The 22,898-nt window shown below is 41.4% G+C and overlaps 1 protein-coding gene across 3 annotated transcripts in view; it reads right to left on the reverse strand.

The window, feature by feature from the left end:
* The window catches only part of dop1a (DOP1 leucine zipper like protein A), a 63,124-nt gene that overhangs the window by 16,130 nt on the left and 24,096 nt on the right, over positions 1 to 22,898 (reverse strand). For all 3 annotated transcript variants that reach the window (XM_061821323.1, XM_061821322.1, XM_061821324.1), the window contains 15 exons: positions 21,715 to 22,240; positions 20,973 to 21,256; positions 20,749 to 20,901; positions 20,562 to 20,662; positions 20,211 to 20,476; positions 17,946 to 20,070; positions 15,280 to 15,391; positions 14,064 to 14,246; positions 13,576 to 13,701; positions 12,920 to 13,054; positions 9,255 to 9,310; positions 6,186 to 6,290; positions 5,933 to 5,999; positions 5,640 to 5,784; positions 5,329 to 5,408 (listed from right to left, as the gene is read on the reverse strand). In XM_061821323.1, coding sequence (XP_061677307.1) covers positions 5,329 to 5,408; positions 5,640 to 5,784; positions 5,933 to 5,999; positions 6,186 to 6,290; positions 9,255 to 9,310; positions 12,920 to 13,054; positions 13,576 to 13,701; positions 14,064 to 14,246; positions 15,280 to 15,391; positions 17,946 to 20,070; positions 20,211 to 20,476; positions 20,562 to 20,662; positions 20,749 to 20,901; positions 20,973 to 21,256; positions 21,715 to 22,240 — 4,464 coding nt within the window. The remainder of the gene's footprint in view (positions 1 to 5,328; positions 5,409 to 5,639; positions 5,785 to 5,932; positions 6,000 to 6,185; positions 6,291 to 9,254; positions 9,311 to 12,919; positions 13,055 to 13,575; positions 13,702 to 14,063; positions 14,247 to 15,279; positions 15,392 to 17,945; positions 20,071 to 20,210; positions 20,477 to 20,561; positions 20,663 to 20,748; positions 20,902 to 20,972; positions 21,257 to 21,714; positions 22,241 to 22,898) is intronic.

The raw sequence follows: 22,898 nt of genomic DNA on the forward strand, positions 1-22,898 counted from the left end.
TTTTAATGTACTCATAACTACGTAGTTGGAGCTCACGTTGTTTTAATAACGCCCTGAAGCCATTGAGCTCTCATTGTTTTGACTGCCACGCTGCTTCAGGGTTCATACTCTGTCTGACCAAAAAAATTTAAGGGCTTTTTAGGGGCATTCTTAGGGCCGACACAAAAAATTTAGGGCCATCGTGGGAAATCAAGAGAAAGGAAAAAAGACTCACCCAATGGTTCATGGTTCATCAAATGTTCCAGTATCTCAGAACCTGTGACAGTGATCACCTGTCGCCCCTTGTGGTAGTTCTCATTGATATGACCATTGTCAACGTCTTCACATAACAGTATACAGAAAAACAGATTCTACCTACAACTGCAACTATATAGACAAATGTCTTCTACTGATGTCTGTCTCAGCACCCCTACTCTAGGTCCTTTAGCCTACCCACTGCCTCCTCTATTTGTTGCTGCAGAGGTGCCAAAGTGGCTCTCTTGTCCTCTGCTCTGCCTCTGAGTGCATTGGCCTCGGTGATAAACCTCAGATTCCTCTTTTCTTCTGCCTCCTCACACAGCCTGTCAGCCTTCTCAATAAGCATTGATATGTCAGTCTCTATTCTGGCTTTTTTGGCTTTGAGGCAGTAGAGATGAAAAGTGGGCAGCGATGCCAAATGCAGCCAGGTACGAAGTCTTCCTTTCCCCACAGTGGTCGTTTTTAGCAATGTCACTGTCTGGGAACATGACTGCAAACACTTTCGAATTCTTTTCACAAGATTTGTAACTGTAATGGCTGCAGATCACTTTTAAAGTCCACATGATCTCTGCCTTTAGCAAGTCCGTCTTCGTGTATTGAACTACGTTCATAAAGCCTGACTTCTGGCTGGACAACTGTAGGTGCGCATTAGGGACCGCAACCGGTTATAAATAACCGTTTATAACCGGTTTTCGTCTTTTTAAAACCGAAACCGTAATCGGCCTTTCGAAATCTGTAAAAATTTCCAATCATTTCTTCCGGTTCCGGTACTCCACATTGCGCTATTTTTTCAACATCATTTCCACTTTTTTCAAGTTTCGCTGTTAGAGAAAAGTTGTACTCAAAAGAACATTCAGTTAAATCAAAGAAACATTAAACATGGCATCGAGGAAACGCTCGGTATACTTTCATGCCCTTTCTGAAAGTCCGAAAGAAGAATGTTAACATTAAAACATTTTTACAAAAAAAATGAAAATTTAACTTACACGAGTGCGTTGTTGAAAGCCACATTCAACAAGCTTGTCTGTCAATATTGTATACAAACTACCCGATTACCGCGGAGCAAGTTAACGATCGATGGTGTAGCGCCGGAGAAAAGGAGTCGGAGTGTCAGACACAGGAACAAAACTTGTTTTATTGGCAGACATCAAAACACTACTCGCATAACGGGGGGAACTCTGTGAACTCGTCACTCCAGAAGAGCAACAACAAAAACAGTCTGTGCGGAACCCCGCACCCCAACTCGAGGTCCCGCAGGTGAATTATGTAAACACCACAATGGTACCGGTTTTAAAACCGGTTAAATCGTTTTTTCGCTACAGGTGTTCGGTTAAAACCGGTTATGAAAGCGTTTTTTTGCAATCCCTCGTGTGCATGCACTGCTAGTACCACTGCCTGAAGTTGATGATTCACTATCTTGATATTTTAGAAAAAGATTCATACCAACGGAAGATGAGAGTCTTCGCCAAATCAGCGTGTCTCCTGTTTTTCCGGTGCGACTCCAGCGTTTTGACGCCCATCTTTTCAATCTGGTAACTCTGCTTGCACAGATGGCAGTAAAACATGTGCCAATCTTTTGGATCTCGACGAACCCAACCCCCAAACTCTTTATTTTCAACCCAAGCTTCTTGAAAAATGCACATTCCCGTGATACAAGTTGTATCAATGAAAGAACTACGCTACGTCGTAACGAACACGAAGTGAAATGCCTACTCACGGAAACAAACAATGTAATATCGACAAGATGGCGACTAGTTGGCAACACGGTGACTTCCGTTGACAATTTCCGGCTGTTTTGGACGCCAGACGAATCGCTTTTTTTTTAATAAAAGATTAATTTATTTTTTAGGGAGAATTTTGGCGGTAGAGGTCCTCCCTTTTATTTTTTTTTTAATTTAAGGCCTTTTTAGGGGCTTGACCGGTTTTTGCGGATTTTAAGGACTTTTAGGAGCTCCTAAATGCACCTTCGAAAGTTGAGGGTTCTTTAGGGACTTTTAGGGCCGCGTGCGAACCCTGCCGGAACTGTGGCCATAAGGTTGTTGGTGCCCGTCATGACGGCAACCGCCGAACACGTTGGTGAACACCAATAGTGAGGAATGCCTATCGGGCCTTTTTGGCCTGTGGGACTCCCGAGGCAGCTGGTGATAGGTACGTGGCCAGGCGAAATGCAGCTTTGGTGGTTGCTGAGGTGAAAACCTGGGCATGGGAGGAGTTTGTTGAAGCCATGAAGAAGGACTTCAAGGTGGCTTCAAAGCAATTCTGGTCCACTGTCCGGTATCTCAGGAGGGGGAAGCAAGGTCAACACTGTGTATCGTGAGGATGGGGCGCTGCTAACGGAAATTGTGAGTCGGTGGGGAGAATACTTTGAGGACCTTCTCAATTCCACCGATATGCCTTCCTATGAGGAAGCAAAGTCTGAGTTCACTGAAGCAACCTCTCCTATCGCTGGCGTTGAAGTCACAGAGGTGGCTAAAAATCTTCTTGGCGGCAGGGCCCCAGGTTTGGATGAGATTCGCCCAGAGTTCTTAAAGCCACTGGATGTTGTGGGGGTATCCGGGTTGACATGCCTCTCCAACATCGCATGGACAGTGCCTGTGGATTGGTAGACTGGGGTAATCCAGCGCAGTGAACCACAGCCTGACTTTTTTTTTAATTAACACGGCCGCATGCGGTATCTAACAAACTGCTGCTCGGCCACACGATGCCACAGACTCTACTTCGTTGTTTACCTGACTCTGCCCACCTCCCGCTCTCAAACGGGTACACTTATAATTACAAACACTGCGCACCACCGGTGCTTTAGTTAGAAAAACAGCCTGGGCAACGTAAAGCAAATAGAGTTAGACATGCTGCTTGTGTTTACTCTATATAATAATGGTAAAAGAAAAAAAAGGAGTGCTGTTGCTTTAATGAATGTCAGGGTATCTGTATAATAAAGAAAAAGTGGTGAAAGTGGATGACATTTTCTCTGAGTAAAAAAGGTCTGGTCTGAAGCCAAAGTAGAAAGTGCGGGGTGAGATGGTGTGTAATGTTAAAATTTCACCTTGGCGCAGCCTGATAGATGATGAATGCACAGACAATACAGTGCACAAAAAGCTAATTCTGTATTTTAAAAATAGGAGACTTCATAACATTAACCTTAAAACTGTTTGGGAGCATCATTATGCCGGTCACCGCTTCGGAGCAGAGTACGCTGGCTTCGGTGCAGAGTATGCCGGTCACGGCTTTAGCTGGGGTGGCTAATCTTCGGTGCCGAAGTGGCTTATCACGGTGCCGAGGCAGGCTGCTTTATGGTTTTCTCATTGGACGCGGCTGAGTGCACCATTGCAAGCAGGGTTGTTCATAGCCGCCGCCGTCGTCTGTGATGAACAATACCGCTGATGGCGGCAGCGATAAACAATTGTTTATGGCGCAATCAGCGGCGAACAACGACAACGCCCTAAAGCGGCCCGGCTCGGCACCGTGGTTCAGCTCGTCGCACCCGGGTTGTGACGTTGTGATCACTTGCGGCTGAGTACGCTACATACTGTCGGGGAGTCTGTTGTTAGTTAGAAGTGATCTGCATATGATCTAAATACAGCTCGAAACGATAAGGTAATATTCCCCCGGACACTTGACTCGATTGTGAGATGTTCTCTTCTTCGAAAAGAGCTTCCGTGTCAGAAGGGGCGTGGTCATCTCCCATATTAGGGTCTACCGCGTGTTTTCATTGGCGAATGTCCGGGTGACTGACTCTTTAAACATATAGACAACATTGATGTATAACGACAATGCCATGAAAAGGTATTTGCCCCCTTCCTCGTTTCTGTGAGGCATAGTGACAGAGTGAACAAATTAATGTTCTTCTATTAGATGTCAATAAGTACATACACTAATTAATCTAGTTTTTTTGTTTGTTGGTCTGGCATGAGATTTTCAATTGTAAAATACCTTGGTTCCATAAAGTTTGGAAATCATTGCTCTCGCCAGATAATGTGTTCTCATCAGTTAGGTAAACTCACCATGATATGACAAAAATGAGTGCTATCTGTAATTAAATGACTATTTTAATTAAATTAGTTCACCCAGACCAAAATTTCAGAGCATGATTCAACAATATGGCAGCATGTTTAAATACAACTGGTAGCACTAGTGCTAGCTTGCTAGGTGACGTAAGGTTTTGGTGCCTGCTTGCGAGATGCATTGTATGTGAACATTGAATTAAAGCAATCTCTCAAGGACTGGTGACCACCAACGCATGTCCGTCCATCCGTCCATGCATCCATTTTCTTAGCCGCTTATCCTCACAATGCTGGAGCCTATCCCAGCTGTCAAAGGGCAAGAGGCGGGGTACACACTAAACTGGTTGCCAGCCAATCGCAGGGCACATCGAGACAAACAGCCGCACTCACAATCACACCTAGGGGCAATTTAGAGTGTCCAATGAATGTTAACGTTGCATGTTTTTGGGATGTGGAAGGAAACCGGAGTGCCCGGAGAAAACCCAAACAGGCACAGGAGAACGTGCAAACTCCACATAGGCAGGTCCAGGATTGAACCTGGGACCTCAGAACTGTGAGGCCAACGGTTTAACATTCATTTAGGTACAATTTGTTTGTGCAAAACACTAACTGGAAAAAAAAAACAGACTATGTTTCAGCTGAGTGTTAACGTTCCACTGTGCATGTTACAGTGGCTTACAAAATTTTGAATACTTTATACAATTAAAACCCAACGTGTTATTGATGACCACTTAAGCCACTGTAATGTAATGTTGATCAAGATGGTGCAACTGGGAGGGCTACATTTTTTAAGGGTTTACCCTCCTGCAAGAAGTGTTTAGAATCACTGCACTCATATATATTTTTTAAGTTGTACAATATTATGTAGACTACTTCTCCTGTATTAACCTATACTTTACAGGAGTAATGAACAGTACAAAGAGAAAAAAAAAACCTTCAGACCACGGCAGAAAAATAAATATTTCTGGTAAACACTTCAAAAAATATAGTGTATATGTATAAAGAGATGGTGATTAACTGTGAACTGACAGTCTAAATAACAGTTGCATAGGCGGAATGGAACTGAATCACAGACACACAGATGTTTTACCTCAGCCAGCAGTGTGAGGGCATGAACACTGTAGACAGATGGGGTGAAGCTGGAGGCCTCCATGACTGTGAGTAATAAATCTACAAAAACACATAAAGCACATACAGCTTTAAATACGCAAGTATGAATTTTATATTAACTTAATTAGGCAATTAAGTTTCAGTACAACTAATTAATAACGTAATTTACACTTTGTTGTTTTTCATATTATATCTTATTTTTTTTAAATCTAGACTACATAATAGAGAACACCCAGAATGGTATAACAATTGTTGACTACAAGTGTGCCTTTCTCAAAATAGGAAACAAACCTTCAACATCTGCTTCAAGGTTAGTTCCATCCACAACTATCTGAGGAGAGGCCTTAACCTCCAGGTTTCTCCTTAGCCATGTAGTTTGCTCCAGAGAAGAACCGGCAATTGTCCCAATGGCCTCCACAACTTTATGGGTCACATCCTGAACACCATCAAATATCATTATAAGAAAATAAATAAAAACAGCACATGAAAATGATGGTGCATTCAGAATAGCAAATAAATCAAGATACATATTATTTCTGATTCAAATTGACAAAAAGTTCAAAGTGTAGTGAACCAGTTATAACCTGGAGCTCTCGCTGGTCTTTCTTACTTTCCAGATTGGGGTTTTTCAAAATGAATTCATTCAGAACTCTAGAGAATAAAAAGGCAAAGAATGAACCAAGGTTAACTCTCAACAGTTTAAGTTGTTTAACTGGTACAATTACTGAAATATACTGTATACAGAGTCTGACAAATAATATATTGTATAATGACCAGAGGATTTCGGGAAGGACATTGATGATGACATTAAAAGTAGGAGTGAAGAAAGAAACCAACCCAAGTATTAAAAACTGTCCTGGGGCAGGCAAGCCTAACTGCACGGAGTCTTTGAGAAGAGCCAGGAGAGAAGGCCAGCTGTCCACTAACGTGGATACAGAGATCCTATAATAAAAAGAAACCATGCTCTTTGGGTGTGCATTTTTTTGAAAGCAGCAGATTTATAACAGAAGTTCTGTGTAAATACAATGTATACTGATGTTTGGGTGTGCAATTTTTAAAAGGAGCAGAATAACAACTGAAGTACAGTAATCCCTCTACTTCGCGCTTCACCTATTGCGGATTCAGTGCAACATGTTTTTTTTCCACACCCCCCCAATTAAAAAAAAAATTACAGTACTATATGATGTGCATTGATACAACGCAGATTGATACAAGCTACATCCCCAGCGCAAGATGTGGACCAATGAATCAAAAATAAAAAAAATAAAAAAGATTGATTCCCGGCGTGACATGGACCAATGACAGCATGAATGGATTCATCCCGTGAGCTGACTGGTCACACATCATCAAAGCCTCATCCAGTAACTTCCCTTGACCCACCCATTTCCTTGCTGTGCATGTTGTCTTGTGCTGTTGATCGGCTCACATATGTACTGTATTCTAACTGTTGTGTTTGTGATAACCCTTTTTTTAAGCAACAACATTTTTTGATTATGGACTTACAACACCACCTCAGTGTTGTGCCTCAGCGAAAGCTTCCTCCACGATGCCTGAGAAGTGGTGACTACGCGTGCACGTTTATCTTTTTAGGGATCCAGTGGGAAGAATGGGTTCCTATTTGGGAGAACTTTGATCCTTTTTGGGATCCAGCGAGAGGACTCAACGACTTTGTCCAGCAAATGACACAGGCACTGTGCGACCTATTGGGATGTCCTCCAGCACCCTGGACAAGGCACTTTTCTCCTAGTTGGACCCTGCATTGTGACTCTCCCCCTCGAGGATGAGGATTTTTGGCCAGCAAAGACTGGTTGGAAAAAAAAAAAATAATAAAATAAAATATATATACACACATCCTCAGAAACGTGCATCTGTATGGTGCTGCTCGTTGGTACGTGGACAAAGAGTTTCCTAGATGGCGCGTGCACATTTTTAACATAGATGAAAAAGATCTTTTTTGGAAGAGGATAGCTGCGTGTATTTCTTCAAGGACCGTGTTTATGATCATCATGTTGCAATGCTCCAGTTGAGTAAACTTAAAGCCTCTACGAGCCATATGTGTGCATATGAGAGAGAGAGAGAGAGAGAGAGAGAGAGAAGAGAGAGAGAGAGAGAGAGAGAGAGGAGAGAGAGAGAGAGAGAGAGAGAGAGAGAGAGAGACAGAGAGAGAGACAGTGAGTGCGTGCGTGTGTGTGTGTGTGTGTGGTGTGTGTGTGTGTGTGTGTGTGTGTGTGTGTGTGTGTGTGTGTGTGTGTGTGTGTGTGTGTGTGTGGTGTGTGTGTGTGTGAGAAGGGACTCTGCAGGCGTGTGGAAACGCAGCACGAGCACTTGTACACTTTACGTTTACCGAGGGCGACCAGGGAGGAGTACTGTAGTGTTTAAAGGTCCACTGACAGCAATATATACATTTTAAAATGGATATTGTTATGAAAAGTACATACAATATTATTCAATGTCTATATGAAAAAAAAAGAGCGGCGAGCATGTCATTAATGCATCCCAGTGGCGGCCATATTGCCTGAAACGTCATTTGCAGATGTCACACTGGGACATTCGCCATTGAGAAGACGCTGTGCCACCTGCAAAGGGAGATGAACAGGAGACATTTTTGGATTTTTGTGATGCCTCTTCTGAGACTGAAGCTCATTTCGAAGAAGAAAACAGCTCAGAATCGAGTGAAGTGCCCGGGGCAATATGACCCTTTCATTACGGGCCATATTTAGATGATATGCGTGTCACTTCTAACTAACAACAGACTCCCGACATATGGATGAATTACCCGATGAAATATTCAAAATAATAGGCCTATAATTGTTTGATTTCCTAACTCTTTTACAAGTCTTGTGTATGTAGTATACTCAGGAGGACCCATGCCGGACGAAGTAACTACTTCAGGGGTGCCCAGACACCGGTGGCCGGTGGGGGGGGCTCTTTTCTCTTCCCCGCACGCAGCCAAACCACCTCCCCGTTGAGGCGAACACCGGCGGCCGGCGGGCGACAACAACGCCGGGCCGTCCCCCACAACTATTATTTTTTTTAATAGCTCTATACACACCTACCAATCATTTAGAACCTACAAAACTCTCGTCCTTTTTACCTGTGCAATCCATTTTTCACAATGAACCGGGTGTTTTGGAAAAGAGTAAAGAGTGAATCCATCCTCCTGGGTCTTCGAGCAAAATCCAGCAATTTAATGAGCCGGCATTTTGGCTAACGCAAAAAAAAAATGAAAAAAAATTTAAAAAAATGCTACTTTCCTGCCGGTAAAACAGGTATACAAACACACAAACCCGCCAGTGTGGGCGTCTGCAAAAAAACATTAACTTCCTGGTTCTTCTCCAACACAAATGCCTTGAGAGGATTTTCATGGTCGGAGATGCAAAAATCCATATATGACAACATCCTGACGTGTGGTGAAAAAACAGATGGTCCATTCTGACTGACTTTTTTTTATTAAAAACACACTAAAAACTATGTTTTACATGTCGGTGGGGCTTTAAAAGATCTAATAAAGCCTTCTGAGCCGCAAACCGGTGCTTTGTACCATTATTGTTCCTGCCACCAGGGTATCTCCCATGCATCTCCCAACCATGGTCAGGCAACTGCTATAGGAATGATTAACAAAGGGTTTATAATTAAAGATTTAAGTAAATATGTGCACTGTTGTAATCTTAGTGTCAAATATGTAAAGTATAAATACTGTTTAGATATTTAAATCCTTCTGGTACCCAGATACACATACATGTAAATTCCATGGGTGTGTGTGGGGGGTGGGTGGGGTCCGACTTCATGGTTTTTCACATTTCGCGGTGGGTTCTGGTCCCCATTAACTGCGCAAAACTAGGGATTACTGTACTGTGTAAATACAATGTATACTGATTTTGATTGTACAGCATGTAATGAACTAACCTCTGGACATATGCATAGAAGAACTGCAGCATGCAGACCTCCAAGGAAAGGTGTTTCTATGAATGACGATGTATGAAGAGAAAATGATTGAGAAAAATAACATCAAATATTTAGTCAAAGTTTTGCTCTGAAATAATTAGAGATGAAAGTGGACTTTCGTGAAAGTTCCTGAAAATACAAATGGGAACACTTTCCCTTGTGAAAATGAATGGCTGTGGTGCATTATGGCGATATCTGTAAACAAAATTTAGAAAAAAAATTTAAAGTAAAATCTCCAAGTCCTGACCAAAAAATAAAATTGGTCAGAAGTTCCCAAGGGCCAAACCCAGATTTTTTTGCCCCCCATCTCCCTATCACTGGATAGCACAAAATCACATTTGTCATTAAAATAGACTTAAAATATGCCATCTTATCTCAAGACAAATGAATTAAGTGAACTATTCAGTAAAAAGACATCTAAAATTGTCCTTTTCTTCACATTACACATATTATAGTATAGAATATACATGAAAATATATCCTAGAATTTCTATACCATACAGCAAAACATGTTAAAGAAGTTGATCTGTAGTAATTACTATTAACATTTAAGTCTCAAACTTGTTACGTCGCATTGTACTGATGCACTCAACCACATTGATCACTATCTTAGATATAGATCTAGTAATACTAATAGTATAATCAGTTGCCTTTAATATATATATATATATATATATATATATATATATATATATATATATATATATATACACACACACACACACATATATATACAGTGCCCTCCATAATTATTGGCACCCACAGTTAAGATATGTTAAAAGCCTCAAAATAAATTCAATGTTTATTGCAGAAGAATACTGTCAAACTGATAATTTTAGGAAAATGTAACCTTCAACTCAAATGAATTGTAAGAAAATAAAAAAATCCCTGACTAAAAAATTATTACTTTTCATTAAATCACCTGTTCCACAATTATTGGCACCCTTAACAATTGCCAGGAAATAAATATAATTGAAGCGTTTCTGTCATTTCTACAGTAGTTTCCAACGTTTACCAGAGTATGTAGGAACATTTAATTAGTAATTAATCACTTCCTGTTTCCCTGGGGTATAAATATTACATGACACAGAGGCCATTTCTCTTATCCACTCTTAAACATGGGAAAGACAAAGGAACACAGCATACAAGTGAGGCAGATGTGCGTCGACCTTCACAGGTCAGGCAGAGGCTACAAGAAGATTGCCACTCAACTGCAGCTGCCCATATCCACTGTGAGAGGAATAATTAAGAAGTTCAAAACAACTGGAAAAGTGGTAAACAAGCCTGGACGAGGACCCATGTTTATTTTGCCACCACGCACAGTGAGGAGGATGGTAAGAGAAATCAAAAGATCTCCAAAGCTCACTGTTACAGAATTACAACAAATGGTAGCATCCTGGTGTCACAAAGTTTCCAAACCAACCGCCAGGCGTGGTCTACACACCAACAAGCTGTTTGGGAGGCATGCACGGAGAAAAACATTCCTCAGTCACAATCATAAATGCAAACGTCTGGAGTTCGCCAAGCGGTATTGGGGCTTGACCGTGTGCTTTGGTCAGATGAGACCAAGATTGAGCTTTTTGGCAACAAACACTCTCAGTGGGTCTGGAAAAATGCGCATGCTGAAAAGCACCTCTTACACACTGTGAAGTATCTGGGTGGGTCAGTGATGCTGTGGGGCTATTTTGCTTCCAAAGGCCCTGGGAACCTTGTTAGGATGCATGGCATCATGAATGGTTTGAAAAACCAGGACATTTTAAATCAAAATCTGTTGCCCTCTGCCCGAAAGCTGAAGATGGGTCGTCACTGGGTCTTCCAGCAAGACAATGACCCTAAACATATGGCCAAATCTACACAGAAATGGTTCACCAGACACAAAATCAAGCTCCTCCCAAGGCCATCTCAGTCCCCAGACCTCAACCCCATTGAAAACCTGTGGGGTGAGCTGAAGAGGGGAGGACCCAGCTCGCTGGATGATTTAGAGAGATTCTGCAAAGAGGAATGGCTGAAGATCCCTCTTTCTGTCTTTTGCCATCTTGTGAAACATTATAGGAGAAGATTAGGTTCGGTTTTGTTGGCAAAAGGGGGTTGTACAAAGTATTAACACCAGGGGTGCTAATAATTGTGACACACATTATTTGATGTCAAATTATTTCTTTATGTGGGATTTTTTTTCCCACTGAATAAATGCACTTGTATTGAAGGTTGGATTTTTCTCTTTTTTTCCCCATTAAAGTCCCATATTATTTAGAAAAAAAAAAAAAAAAAGAAATTAGTAGCTAAAAAACACATCCTAACCAGGGGTGCCAATAATTACGGAGGACACGGTATATATATATATATTATATATATATATATATATATATATATATATATATATATATATACACACACACACACACACACACACACACACACACACACACATACATACATACACACTGTCACTCATATTTGAAAAATGTACGGTGTGGTCAGTTATGCTCGCAGATAAAGTTGTGGGTGTGATTACAGGTGGCCTTAAAATAACTTACTGGATTAATATAACATAACTGTAAATTAAAAATAAAATAAAATGAACAAATACATAACTATAATAGAAAACTATAATTTCAAACTCAGAAATGATAATTTCTAATTTCAACTGATATTAGTAGAACATGTAATAAAACGTATTTAAAATTATCATTAATAAAAATTCTTGATCTGAATAAAAGTTAAATGCACTGGCCTGTCAAGGAATCAACACGAACGGTCTATACTCGCAATGTTTTGAAAATGCTGAAAGTTTACTTCAACACAATCGGCGTTCGTGACGACAAGCTAGCGATAGATTGTAAACAAACATTTCTGTCGGCAATCGTAACGTATTGTTTGGGGGAGGGGGGGCACGCACAACGGGACTGCCGTAAATAGGAGGCTGGCTTGCTAGAATGCGCCTTTATGTGCATGCACTCGACGTATCGGCCACACCTCAATCAAGCGACGAGATAGATGATCATCGAATGTGTTTTTTGTTTTTTTACGCCTTCACACTGCCTCGTGCTCGACGCAATGAGCACCCCCTGGTGTAACTGAATTTCCTTTGAAATGGCTCATGATGTTGATGACTGTCGACGTAAATCCGTGAAGCAGTTCTGAACATGCGCTTTCGTACATGCTCAGTACAGTTAACTTGCATTTCCTGTGTCTGGGTGAATACCGGTTGTTTTGGAGCATGCTTGTTTAGTTAACAACGTTTATGTAATAAACACGTAAATTAATGTCAAGACCACACAAAATAAGCGACGTCTTGAGAGAATGCGAGGGGAGGGGCGTTACTCTTCCTAGTGTTAGAGCCTCAACATGGTTACGCTCGTGAAAGCAAAACTACGAACTTAAACGTATGTACGTTCAATGTTCTCAACTAATATCCAAATTAATTTTAGGCAATTTTTCCTCAATTTTCCAGAGCAACTTTCATGAAAATTAAAAAATCCAGAATTTCGCGAAAATCCGGAGGACTTTCATCACTGAATAATTGACTGCTCGAAATTATATTGCACTCTATAGCTAGGTTTAAAACAACATTGTATTGTTGTTATTGTATGTAACACTGTATTAGAAACTAAGTTTAAATACACAAACCTTATCCTTTCCAATGCCTGGCGGCTGCTTCAAGACCTCTTTGACGGTGTTCATGACCGTTTCAGTGCGCATGGCACTCACAGAGCGAACCAGCTCAACCAGCAATAGTTGTTCATCACTGGCGACAGGAATCACCTGAAAATCATTCCAAACCAAAGCAGAGATGATATAACTGTGACAAATAATGTTCCCTCGTTTAAAATGGGGCTTACATTCTAGAAAATACCCGCGTTGTGAAATCCATGTAGTATAATTTTTTTTCACATTTTATATATTTTTTCCATTCATAGATATTTTTGTTTACAGGATGTTTTTTTTTTCATTTACAGGATTTTTTTTTTTCATTTAGAGTGCATTTTTTTGTTTACAGGTTGTTTCTTGGTCAAAGTTATGTTTCTACTAGAGTCTAATTTCTAAGACCCTTCATCCGGGTGGCTAAAATTTTGGTTCAAAAAGGTGATATATATTTTTTTTTTTTAAATTGGTTTTGCAATAGTGGTATCTTGGAAACGTAATTTGAGCCCTCAGTATGTTACACATATGAGGACTGACAATAACATGCTAACATTACATAAGACATTACAAAGCTAAAAACTACTAAACAAAAGAAAATGTGTGGAAGTTAAAACAGATTGATCTATTTTATTTTTACCCACTTTATTTCTGACTGGTGTCTTGACCATTTTCCTTTCATTCCAAACATAGGCAATGGCTGCCATGAAGTGAGCGCCATGGTTCATGGAGATTGGGCCAAGCAGCTCAAGGATTTGCTGACGAATTTTCTGGAGATGAGATGTAAGTGAGGAATTTACTGCACGTTATGTCCTGTCTGCAAACTTGAAGGAAAATCAAAATTGACAGTATGAGTATCAGACACACTATAAAAAAAAAATCTATATTTGTATATTCATTTATTAGGGCACACAATGGATCAGACGACCCACAAATGTATGACCAGTGTAATGTGGAACTAAAATTTAAGGTCTATATAAAAGGTACAGACAATTTGAATCAATCACTTGTCATGAACTACTAATTTTACATTGTTGAAATATTGTATAGAAGGTCCTAAAATGAATGTCATTTGATTATAAATGGCAAGAATATGGCTGTGATATAATACATGGGTTTTGCTTTTATATACCTTAGTGGAGCCCAGATTGATGTTTGAAGTAGAATCAGCAGAAGCAGCAGCTGGTTTGTCAGAGCTGTCAGCATAATGGAGGACACTCCACAGTAGTGTGACAGAAGACATGATTGTGTGGAGAATGGACAGGATTCCTAAACGAGCCTCAGCCAGGTGTTTCTGATCAACACTCACTTCTAACTGATAGGTGAGCAGAAAGAAACTTAGCATATTTTGAAAAACTTAAAAATAGTACTGTAATTGTCAAACAATTTGGTATTCATCATTCACAGTACTTAAAAAGACAATAATACAGGACTGATTACAGTGTTCCCTCATTATTTGCGCAGGTTACATGGCTTACCCCCCACCGAATACCGAAAATCTGCGAATAATTGACGCAGTTTTAAAACACCTATGTATGACGTACCATATTTTTGCGACTATAAGACACACTCAAAAGTCTTCAATTTTTTTCCAAAATGGACAGTGCACTTAATGTGCACACGAGTTCCAAGATCTGTAAATGTTGTGTGACTAGTCAGTCCAATGACGTACACCTGAACACACTGGTTACATTGTTAGCTTGGATGCTAGCATGTGTTTTAGCGTGTATGTAAGTTACCACAACGACACGGTGGAACTGGTTAGAGCGTTGGCCTCACAGTTCTGAGGACCAGAGTTCAAATCCCAGCCCTGCCGTTGCGGATTCTGCATATTAGTCCTGTGCCTGTGTGGGTTTTCTCCAGGCACTCTGATTTCCTTCCACATCCCAAATATATGCATTCATTGGAGACTCTAAATTACCCCAAGGTGTGATTGTGAGTGTGACAGTTGTCTGTCTCCATGTGTCCTGCAATTGACTCACACCCAGTTCAGGGTGTACTCCATCTCCTGCCCAATGACAGTTGGGATAGGCTCTACCACTCCTGTGACCCTTGTGAAGATAAGAGGCTCAGGAAATGGGTGGATAGATGTAAGATACCAACATGCACTTTAAACGCTATTTACCGGCTTAGTGCCAGAAAGCATGCTGGGAGGCGCTCGTAAGTGCACCATATGTATACCTTATGGTTGTGAAAATACAGCACATTATTGAATACAAAAAAACTCAAGAGCAAAATCCGCGAACATGTGGCACCATGAAGAGTGAACGGCAAATGGGCAAGGGGATAATGTAATATGGAGAGGCTTCCAGGGTTACAGTACTTTATGTGGTGTACGACAACCTCACCTGGTGATACTGAGAAGTAGGATCAAGGAGGCAGTAGTGGATAATTGCAGTGATCCCCTCTAGTACTGTCAGTAACAGGTCAGGAGGAATACAGAGAGCCATCCACTGGGGTCTACAGAAAAAAGATGAATACGGATTCCAATTTATTTTTTCATCTGTAAAATATGTGTCTGTGTACACACAGACACAGATGTACATATATATTTGTGTGTATAGATACATTAATACAATCAGAATACTAGCGGGCGAGAAGATGCCTGAAGAATGGAGGAAAAGTGTGGTAGTTCCCATTTTTAAGAACAAAGGGGACTTGCAGAGGTGTGGCAACTATATAGGAATAAAGTTGATGAGCCACACAATGAAGTTATGGGAAAGAGTAGTGGAGGGTAGACTCAGGTCAGAAGTCAGTATCTGCGAGCAACAGTATGATTTCATGCCTAGAAAGAGTACCCATATGCATCATTTGCCTTGAGGATGCTAATTGAAAAGTACAGAGAAGGTCAGAAGTAGCTACATTGTGTCTTTGTGGATCTAGAAAAAGTCTATGACAGAGTACCAAGAGAGGAACTGTGGTACTCCATGCGTAAGTCTGGTGTGGCGGAGAAATATGTTAGAATAGTACATCTATGCGGGCAGCAGAACAGTGGTGAGGTGTGGCGTAAGCGTAACAGAAGAATTTAAGGTGAAGGTGGGATTGCATCAGGGATCCGCTCTGAGCCCCTTCCTGTCCACTGCGGTAATGGATAGGCAGACAGATGAGGTTAGACTGGAATCCCCATGGACCATGATGTTCGCAGATGATATTGTCATATCCAGTGAACACAGGGAACAGGTGGAGGAACAATTAGATAGATGGAGACATCCACTGGAAAGGAGAGGAATGAAGATAAGTTGAAGTAAAACAGAATATATGTGCGTGAATGAGAGGGGTGGAGAGGGAAGAGTGAAGCTCCAGGGAGAAGAGATCGCGAGGGTGGACGACTTCAAATACTTGGGGTCAACAATACAGAGTAATGGTGAATGTGGTAAGGAAGTGAAGAAACGGGTCTAAGCAGGTTGGAACAGCTGCGGAAGGTGTCTGGTGTGTTATGTGACAGAAGAGTCTCTGCTTGGATGAAGGGCAAAGTTTATAAAACAGTGGTGAGGCCGACCATGATGTACGGATTGGAGACGGTGGCACTGAAGAGACAACGAGAAGCAGAACTGGAGGTGGCAGAAATGAAGATGTTGAGGTTCTCCCTCAGAGTGAGCAGGTTTGATAGGATTCTAAATGATCTTATTCGTGGGACAGCCAAAGTTGGATGTTTTTTGGAGACAAGGTTCGAGAGTGCAGACTTTGATGGTTTTGACATGTCAAGAGGCGAGAGAGTGAGTATATTGAAAATTTTAAATCACAAAGTTACTGTGACTAATTACAAATTTGGAAAAGGTGAGTTTAATTTCACAAGGCACACGCAAACCATACTTGAGGACATCACTTAAATAGAATCAGTTAGAGAATATGAAGTAGGCTACAAGATCTCAAGAACCAAGTAATTCAAGAAGAAAATAGAAATAAAATATAGGAGTATGGAAAAGGTTCCAAAGTCATTTCCAAGTTGTCGCTACCAAGGGTGGCACAACCTGTTGTTAGGATTCAGGGGGCAATTAGTTTTTCACAGAGGGTCTGAAAGGTTTTGATTTTTTTGTGCCTTAATAAATTGAATTGCCATTTGAAAACTGGATTTTGTATTTCCTTTGGTTGACTCTGAGTGACATTAATATTGGTCAGATGATTTGAAACATTTGTGTGTGATGTTTAAAAAAATAAATAAATCAGAAATGGGGCAAATACTACTTCATGGCACTGTGTGAGTTTATATATACACACACATACAAACACACACACACACACACGTCTGTGTGTATGTATGTATATGTGTGTGTAAGGACACATCTAAAGTGCCAAAGGATTGCCGGCTTCATGACAACTCTGTGACTGGTCTAGCCAAGACCCGCGAGTTAAACGCAATTGATCATCTCTGGTGGGATCTGAAATTGCCTGTCCACCAACGTTCACCATCCAACCAGACAACTGGAGCAGATTTGCAAGGAGGAATGGCCCGGGATACCCAAATCCACGTGTGAAAAAGTTTTTGCTTAATTCCTCAAAGGACTTGTAGCTGCATTAGCTCAAAAAAGTGCCTCTACAAAATACTGAGCAAATAGTTTGACAGTAGTAGTAGTAGTCTTATGGCTGTGAGATATTTTCTTTTTTAATAAATGCAAAAGTTTCAACAATTCATGGTGCTCTATGTACATTCATGAGGGTAAAAATGAACAAAATATTTTAGGAAATGGCTAAATAAAGTGAAGAATTAAAAGGTGTGTGAATATCTGTGGATGTCTGAATGTCTGTTTGAATGTCTGAGTATTATATATCAAATTGTTTTCAGGGTGTAGGGTGCCATCTTGTGTTAAAAATATGACTTAAATGTGAAAATGTAGTTCATCGTATGGTATAACAAAATGACATTTCTTACATTTATGTACATTGTAATATTTGTAATGTTTCTTGAACTTGATACTGTATTTTATCTCCTTACTGTAAAGAGCTGCATTTGTAATTTAAAGAATGCACACATTAAAAATACTACTTGCACTCACCATGATAAAATTGCTAATACCTGGTGTCGGTAATCCCAGACTCATACTGGTACTGGTGAAGAAGATTGTCCAAATTCCGGCAAAGCTGCAGAGTAACTGATGCAACCACCCTTCTTAGAATCCTCCTCATGTACGGCAGTGTGGCTGTGATGAGTCCAATCCATTGAGGGTGCATCTTGCACGCATGGTGTTGATGCAGTGCTCTGATCACAGCACATAAAAACATGCCCTGCGCTGTGATCGGCTGTCCATGAAGGTACTGTAATGATGTCATTGGTTGCTGAGGGTTGACATGCTCTACTTCCCCACCTAACATCTCAAAACCAGTCCCTGTGTTGCCGCCTGGTCCTACACCTCCCACCGTTCCTGCTGTAGGTTCTCCTCCTTCTTCTGCTGGTGCCAAAACTCTGTGCTCAAGTACAACTAAGCTCTGAAGCAATCTTAGTAATTGGGACTGGACTGCACTGCAACTGTCCATCTCGTCCTCTGACAAGTTGATAACACTGTCTTCTGACAGACCTTCCTCCACCATGGACATATTGACACCTGCCGCCTGTTGGTCATGCCATTTCTGGGCACTGAATATAGAGGAGAGCAGGCAATGGAGAACCACCTTCTGAACTTTACACTTAGACATGACATCATAGATGAAACTAGCAAATCCCTTTGCTGAGCCCCCTGTGACCTTGGCCAGCTCACTGAAAAGAAGAGTTAAGACTTCTATACTGGTCAGCTGCATGGCTCGGTTCCCAGCCAAGTCCTGAGGGCCTGCCGTCACATGGGTAGAGTAGAAGCTTCTTAGAAAGTACAGACAGAGTGATATAATAATTTCCAGATACATGGCACTGCGAAATGAGTGGGAGTGGGACTCTTGTGGGATAGGACAGTAGAAGTCTTTACCCATGACAGAGACCCTGTGACGAGCTAAGAGATTTTGGAGCAAAGACAGCTGGGGGGTGTAGGTGTTGTTGATACTGGTAGTTGAAATAGCACTTACAAACCCCGAGGGAGCCGACCTTAGCATAGCTGCAACTGCCGACAGTGCATGCAGGGTCCTGGAGGAGTCATATAACTGGAGATATAAAAGAACATGCTGGTAGAGAGGATGAATATTGAAGCGAGGTGGGACCAAAGATGATCTACGTCCTGAGACACTCACACCTCCGACATTCTCAGCTGAACATCCACTGGGGGAGCCAGTGTCACTTTCAATTTCTGATACCTCACCTTCCCCACAGCTATACCAGTTCTCCAGATCTAGGCTATCCCCAAAGAATATACTGGGTGTTTGTGTTTTTTCAGCCTGGCTTGCTGTCTTTCTCTGTCTCTCCACCTCTTTCCTTCTGGACTTTTTGGTTTTAGGCTTAACCACTGTGGATTTGTCAGCCAGTTTCTCCATGATTTTGCCTTTAAGGCTGAGCTGAGTGCTGCTCTGGCTACGTTTGTGTGCTTCGGTGTTGTCCACTTGTAGGTTCAGGTCTGAAATAGCTTGGTCTGAGCTATCAGGTAATGTGACAATTGAAGGTGAAGAACTGTGCCGGGTGATGCCCTCCCTGTGCTGCTCCTCTGCCACTAAATTAGAAGAAGGAACACCAAGGAATTCCAATGTTCCTTCAGCTAGCATCTCTGGCAGTGTCTGGTGGTTGGAGCTGTGAGTAGGTCCAGAATCAAGATGGGGACTAATGGACGTTTCTGAGGAAGTGCTCTCAGAGTCTGATTGGGGCCAATCTTCAGACTGAATTGGCACATCAAGAGTCTCCTCAGCTACTAACCTCGAAACATTTATGATAAGATCATTTACAACAGAGAAAACAACCTCCTCTACTGAGTCTTCAGACAAATAATCTGAGGAAGCAGGCTGTGCCTCTGAAGTATTGGATGGGCTGTTTACAACCTCTGGCTCATCAAAACTTTCATTTTCTACTGGAGAGGAATGGGAACCAATCGATTCAGAGGAATGCTGCTGCTCCTGCTGTTCAGCAGGCTGTAATCCACCAGTTAGTTGTAGATTTTCACTGCTCAGACTCAATACAGACAAACTGTCACTAAGAGGGTTAACAGTGAGACAAAAAGGCTCCATGTCACCGACTTCCAGACCAGGGAACTCTCCTTGTGCCATTCTGTCCACTCGTATATGACTGAGGTCTAATGTCAGAAATCAAAAACAGAGAAAAACATTACTGTAAAAAGGCAACTGAAAAGAAATAAATGCTTCATACTTAGACACATCTACATACTAGTTCCTATTAAATATATAGCTAGAAAACTAAAACAAGGCTACTCACTTTCGGAGAAGCCCGAGTCTCTGGTGTCTGTAGGTTCCAATGACTCCTGCTCAGGAACACCAGGAAAAACCTGGGCCCAATGGCGTTGAGCTTGCACTTTTTGAATGGAAACTCTATGGGTTTTTGGGTGCAGTAGAAGGAGAAGTAGCGGCTCGAGAACCCGAGCAATGTCATGCCGCTGAAGGACCTGATTAAGCCATGCCCGGCCAACGGAACTTGTACATGGATCCCAATAACTCAGGCTATCTAGCATGATGAAAAGAGACCTGGAGGATAAAATTAAAGAAGCAAAAAGAAGAACTTTGGAGGATTACAAAGAGAACCGTAAATGCAAGCATCTTCTGAACCTACCTGTCAAATGTCCGGTTAAAAGGGGAAGATTTGGTCATGTTTAAATCTCGTGTCAAGTGCCATAGCACAGAAAACTTCACATGGGCTTCTAGCCGAATTCTCTGAAAGAAAATACGTATGTTTGATCTTGAATTACAGAGACAGTGTTTGGCTGAGACCTATTGTAACTGATTTAAAAAGTACTGACCTTGTCGCTGTGCATGAGCTGTTGGCTGATCACATCTTCACAGATGCTGGAAGAAGGTACAAGGTTGTGGAGCTGATAGAAAAGCTCTACACTTCTTTGATGGTGTTGAGGTGTTCCTTCATTCAACTGATCCCACAGGATCAGAGCTACATTCTATGCACAATGAGATTAAAGAATTAGCGAGAGTTTTTTTTTTATTAATATTGTTCGACTGTAATTATTACCTTGAAGAAGTCTGTCTTGTGTGCAATATACTTCAGGATTCCCTGAGTAAGTGGGGGCCTGATGATGACAGCCACTCTACCTTGGCTAGGACTCATGGGCTGGGCAACCTCAGAGCTGCCACTGGATCCTACACCCTCAGCTGTCACCATAGCCACAGACTGGGTAAGTCCCACAAGGTCCATGAGGAGAGAAATGGCTACACCTTGGAGACTAAAGTTGCTGGTCAAGCAGGAGGCATCCATCAGTGTCTGCAGCCAAACTGGCAGACTTCCCTGCTTGCTGTCTGGATATATGCAAGCAGACATTATTAAATATGCTGCATAATCTTTTCAGACATTGTAATGTCTTTCATAAACGGGTATATGTTCCTTGAGTTAAAGCAACACACAACCACACAAATATAAATTATTAAAAACAAATTCTCCAGCGAGTAGTTGTGTTGTGTTTTTCAGGTACTTGTATTTTTACCAATTTCAATTTTTTTTCTATTGGTGAACTGAATGCACAGTGTGATGTAGAAGGTGCCAGGTACAATTAAAGTGGTTTTCTGGTTTCAGAGTATTAACTATTATGAGTTTTGTGTACAATATTTCCATAATGTGCACTTTGCACTTTCAGCCCTGTGGCTAGTACTGTATAGATACAAGTGTGAGTGTGTTATGTAGTTTAACAAAGAAAGCCCGAAACACTAGTGAAATGTTGTAATTAAGCCCTGGTCTACATTAGTGCAAGGACACTTACTACACTCTTGCTCTTGTATGGGTGAGGCCTTCAGATTCCCCTCTGCAATGTAAACTGGAAAACTTGAACACTCCAAGAACAGCTGGCAGGCAGCAGTAAAAGCAGCAACACAGGCTTTCTGTACCATCACAGAATCTGAGCATGATTCAGCCTGGGCTACATGGCCAGGTTTGGTGCAGTCTAACACATGGTTTGTTGGCTGTACCGAATCGCCTCCTTCCTTCTTGTTTTTGTCCATTTGTTCAGAAGTTATATACAAGGTAATAAGCCGAGAGAGAAATTGCTGGAAGTGTTCCAAGCAGCACTGCATGACTGGTTTGTCTACAGGTTTAGGTTGAGATGGGCCTGAGGAACTCACACTTGTTTTATGTATTGCGGAAGTGTAAGGTGGTTGTTCGGTATCAGGGCCATTCTCGTGGTACTGAAAAAAGTCAGTGAATCCGCTTCCAGATGAGTGATTGGGTTGATTTTGTACATCTTTAAATACCTCCCCATTTCCATGTGTTTCCAAAGTTACAGGAAGAGTCTGTGGAAAGACAGCAGAAAAAGAAGACAACAGCTCTTTAATAATCCCATAACATTTATATCATTTTTACAGTATAATTGGAGCTACCAACACGACAAAAAAAATCCACACATTAACCATTTAGCAGAATGTTAAAGCTAACTTTTTGTTCAGTTTTTTTATCCTAATCATTACATATCTCCTCTAATTCTTCCTGAAAAAAAATAGAAATAAACACTCTTTATGCCAACAACACTTGCAGCAATTATCCACAGCTGTTTACAAGAGGGATTCATGTAGACGTACAGTACACCATGAACAGTGCAACAAGTGTTAACAATTCTCTTTTTCTTTTCAGTCACTGGGCAAATGAAATATCCTGGGATTCATCTTGCTCATAGCAGCAGGCACATTTTGGAGCCTGGACTCAGGTGGCATGTAAGGTAAGCACATCATCCATATGCTCCTCAGGGTGTGTGGAGGGGTCTCTTAAAAGTATTTGTTGGATCTATGTGATGTGTTTTCCACTCTGTTGGAGATAGGTACAGGGTAATTTATTCTTCTCTACTTCCAAAGAGAGTTACGGGGGAGTTGGGCTCAGCTGTTGGTTAATCATCGCCATCTTTATTTGTACTCCTTACGGGCTCAGCTCAGTTTGTGTAACTCAATCGCAACCATC

The sequence above is a fragment of the Syngnathoides biaculeatus genome, chromosome 5 (genome assembly GCF_019802595.1).
Source record: "Syngnathoides biaculeatus isolate LvHL_M chromosome 5, ASM1980259v1, whole genome shotgun sequence".
NCBI classification, from domain to species: Eukaryota; Metazoa; Chordata; class Actinopteri; order Syngnathiformes; family Syngnathidae; genus Syngnathoides; species Syngnathoides biaculeatus.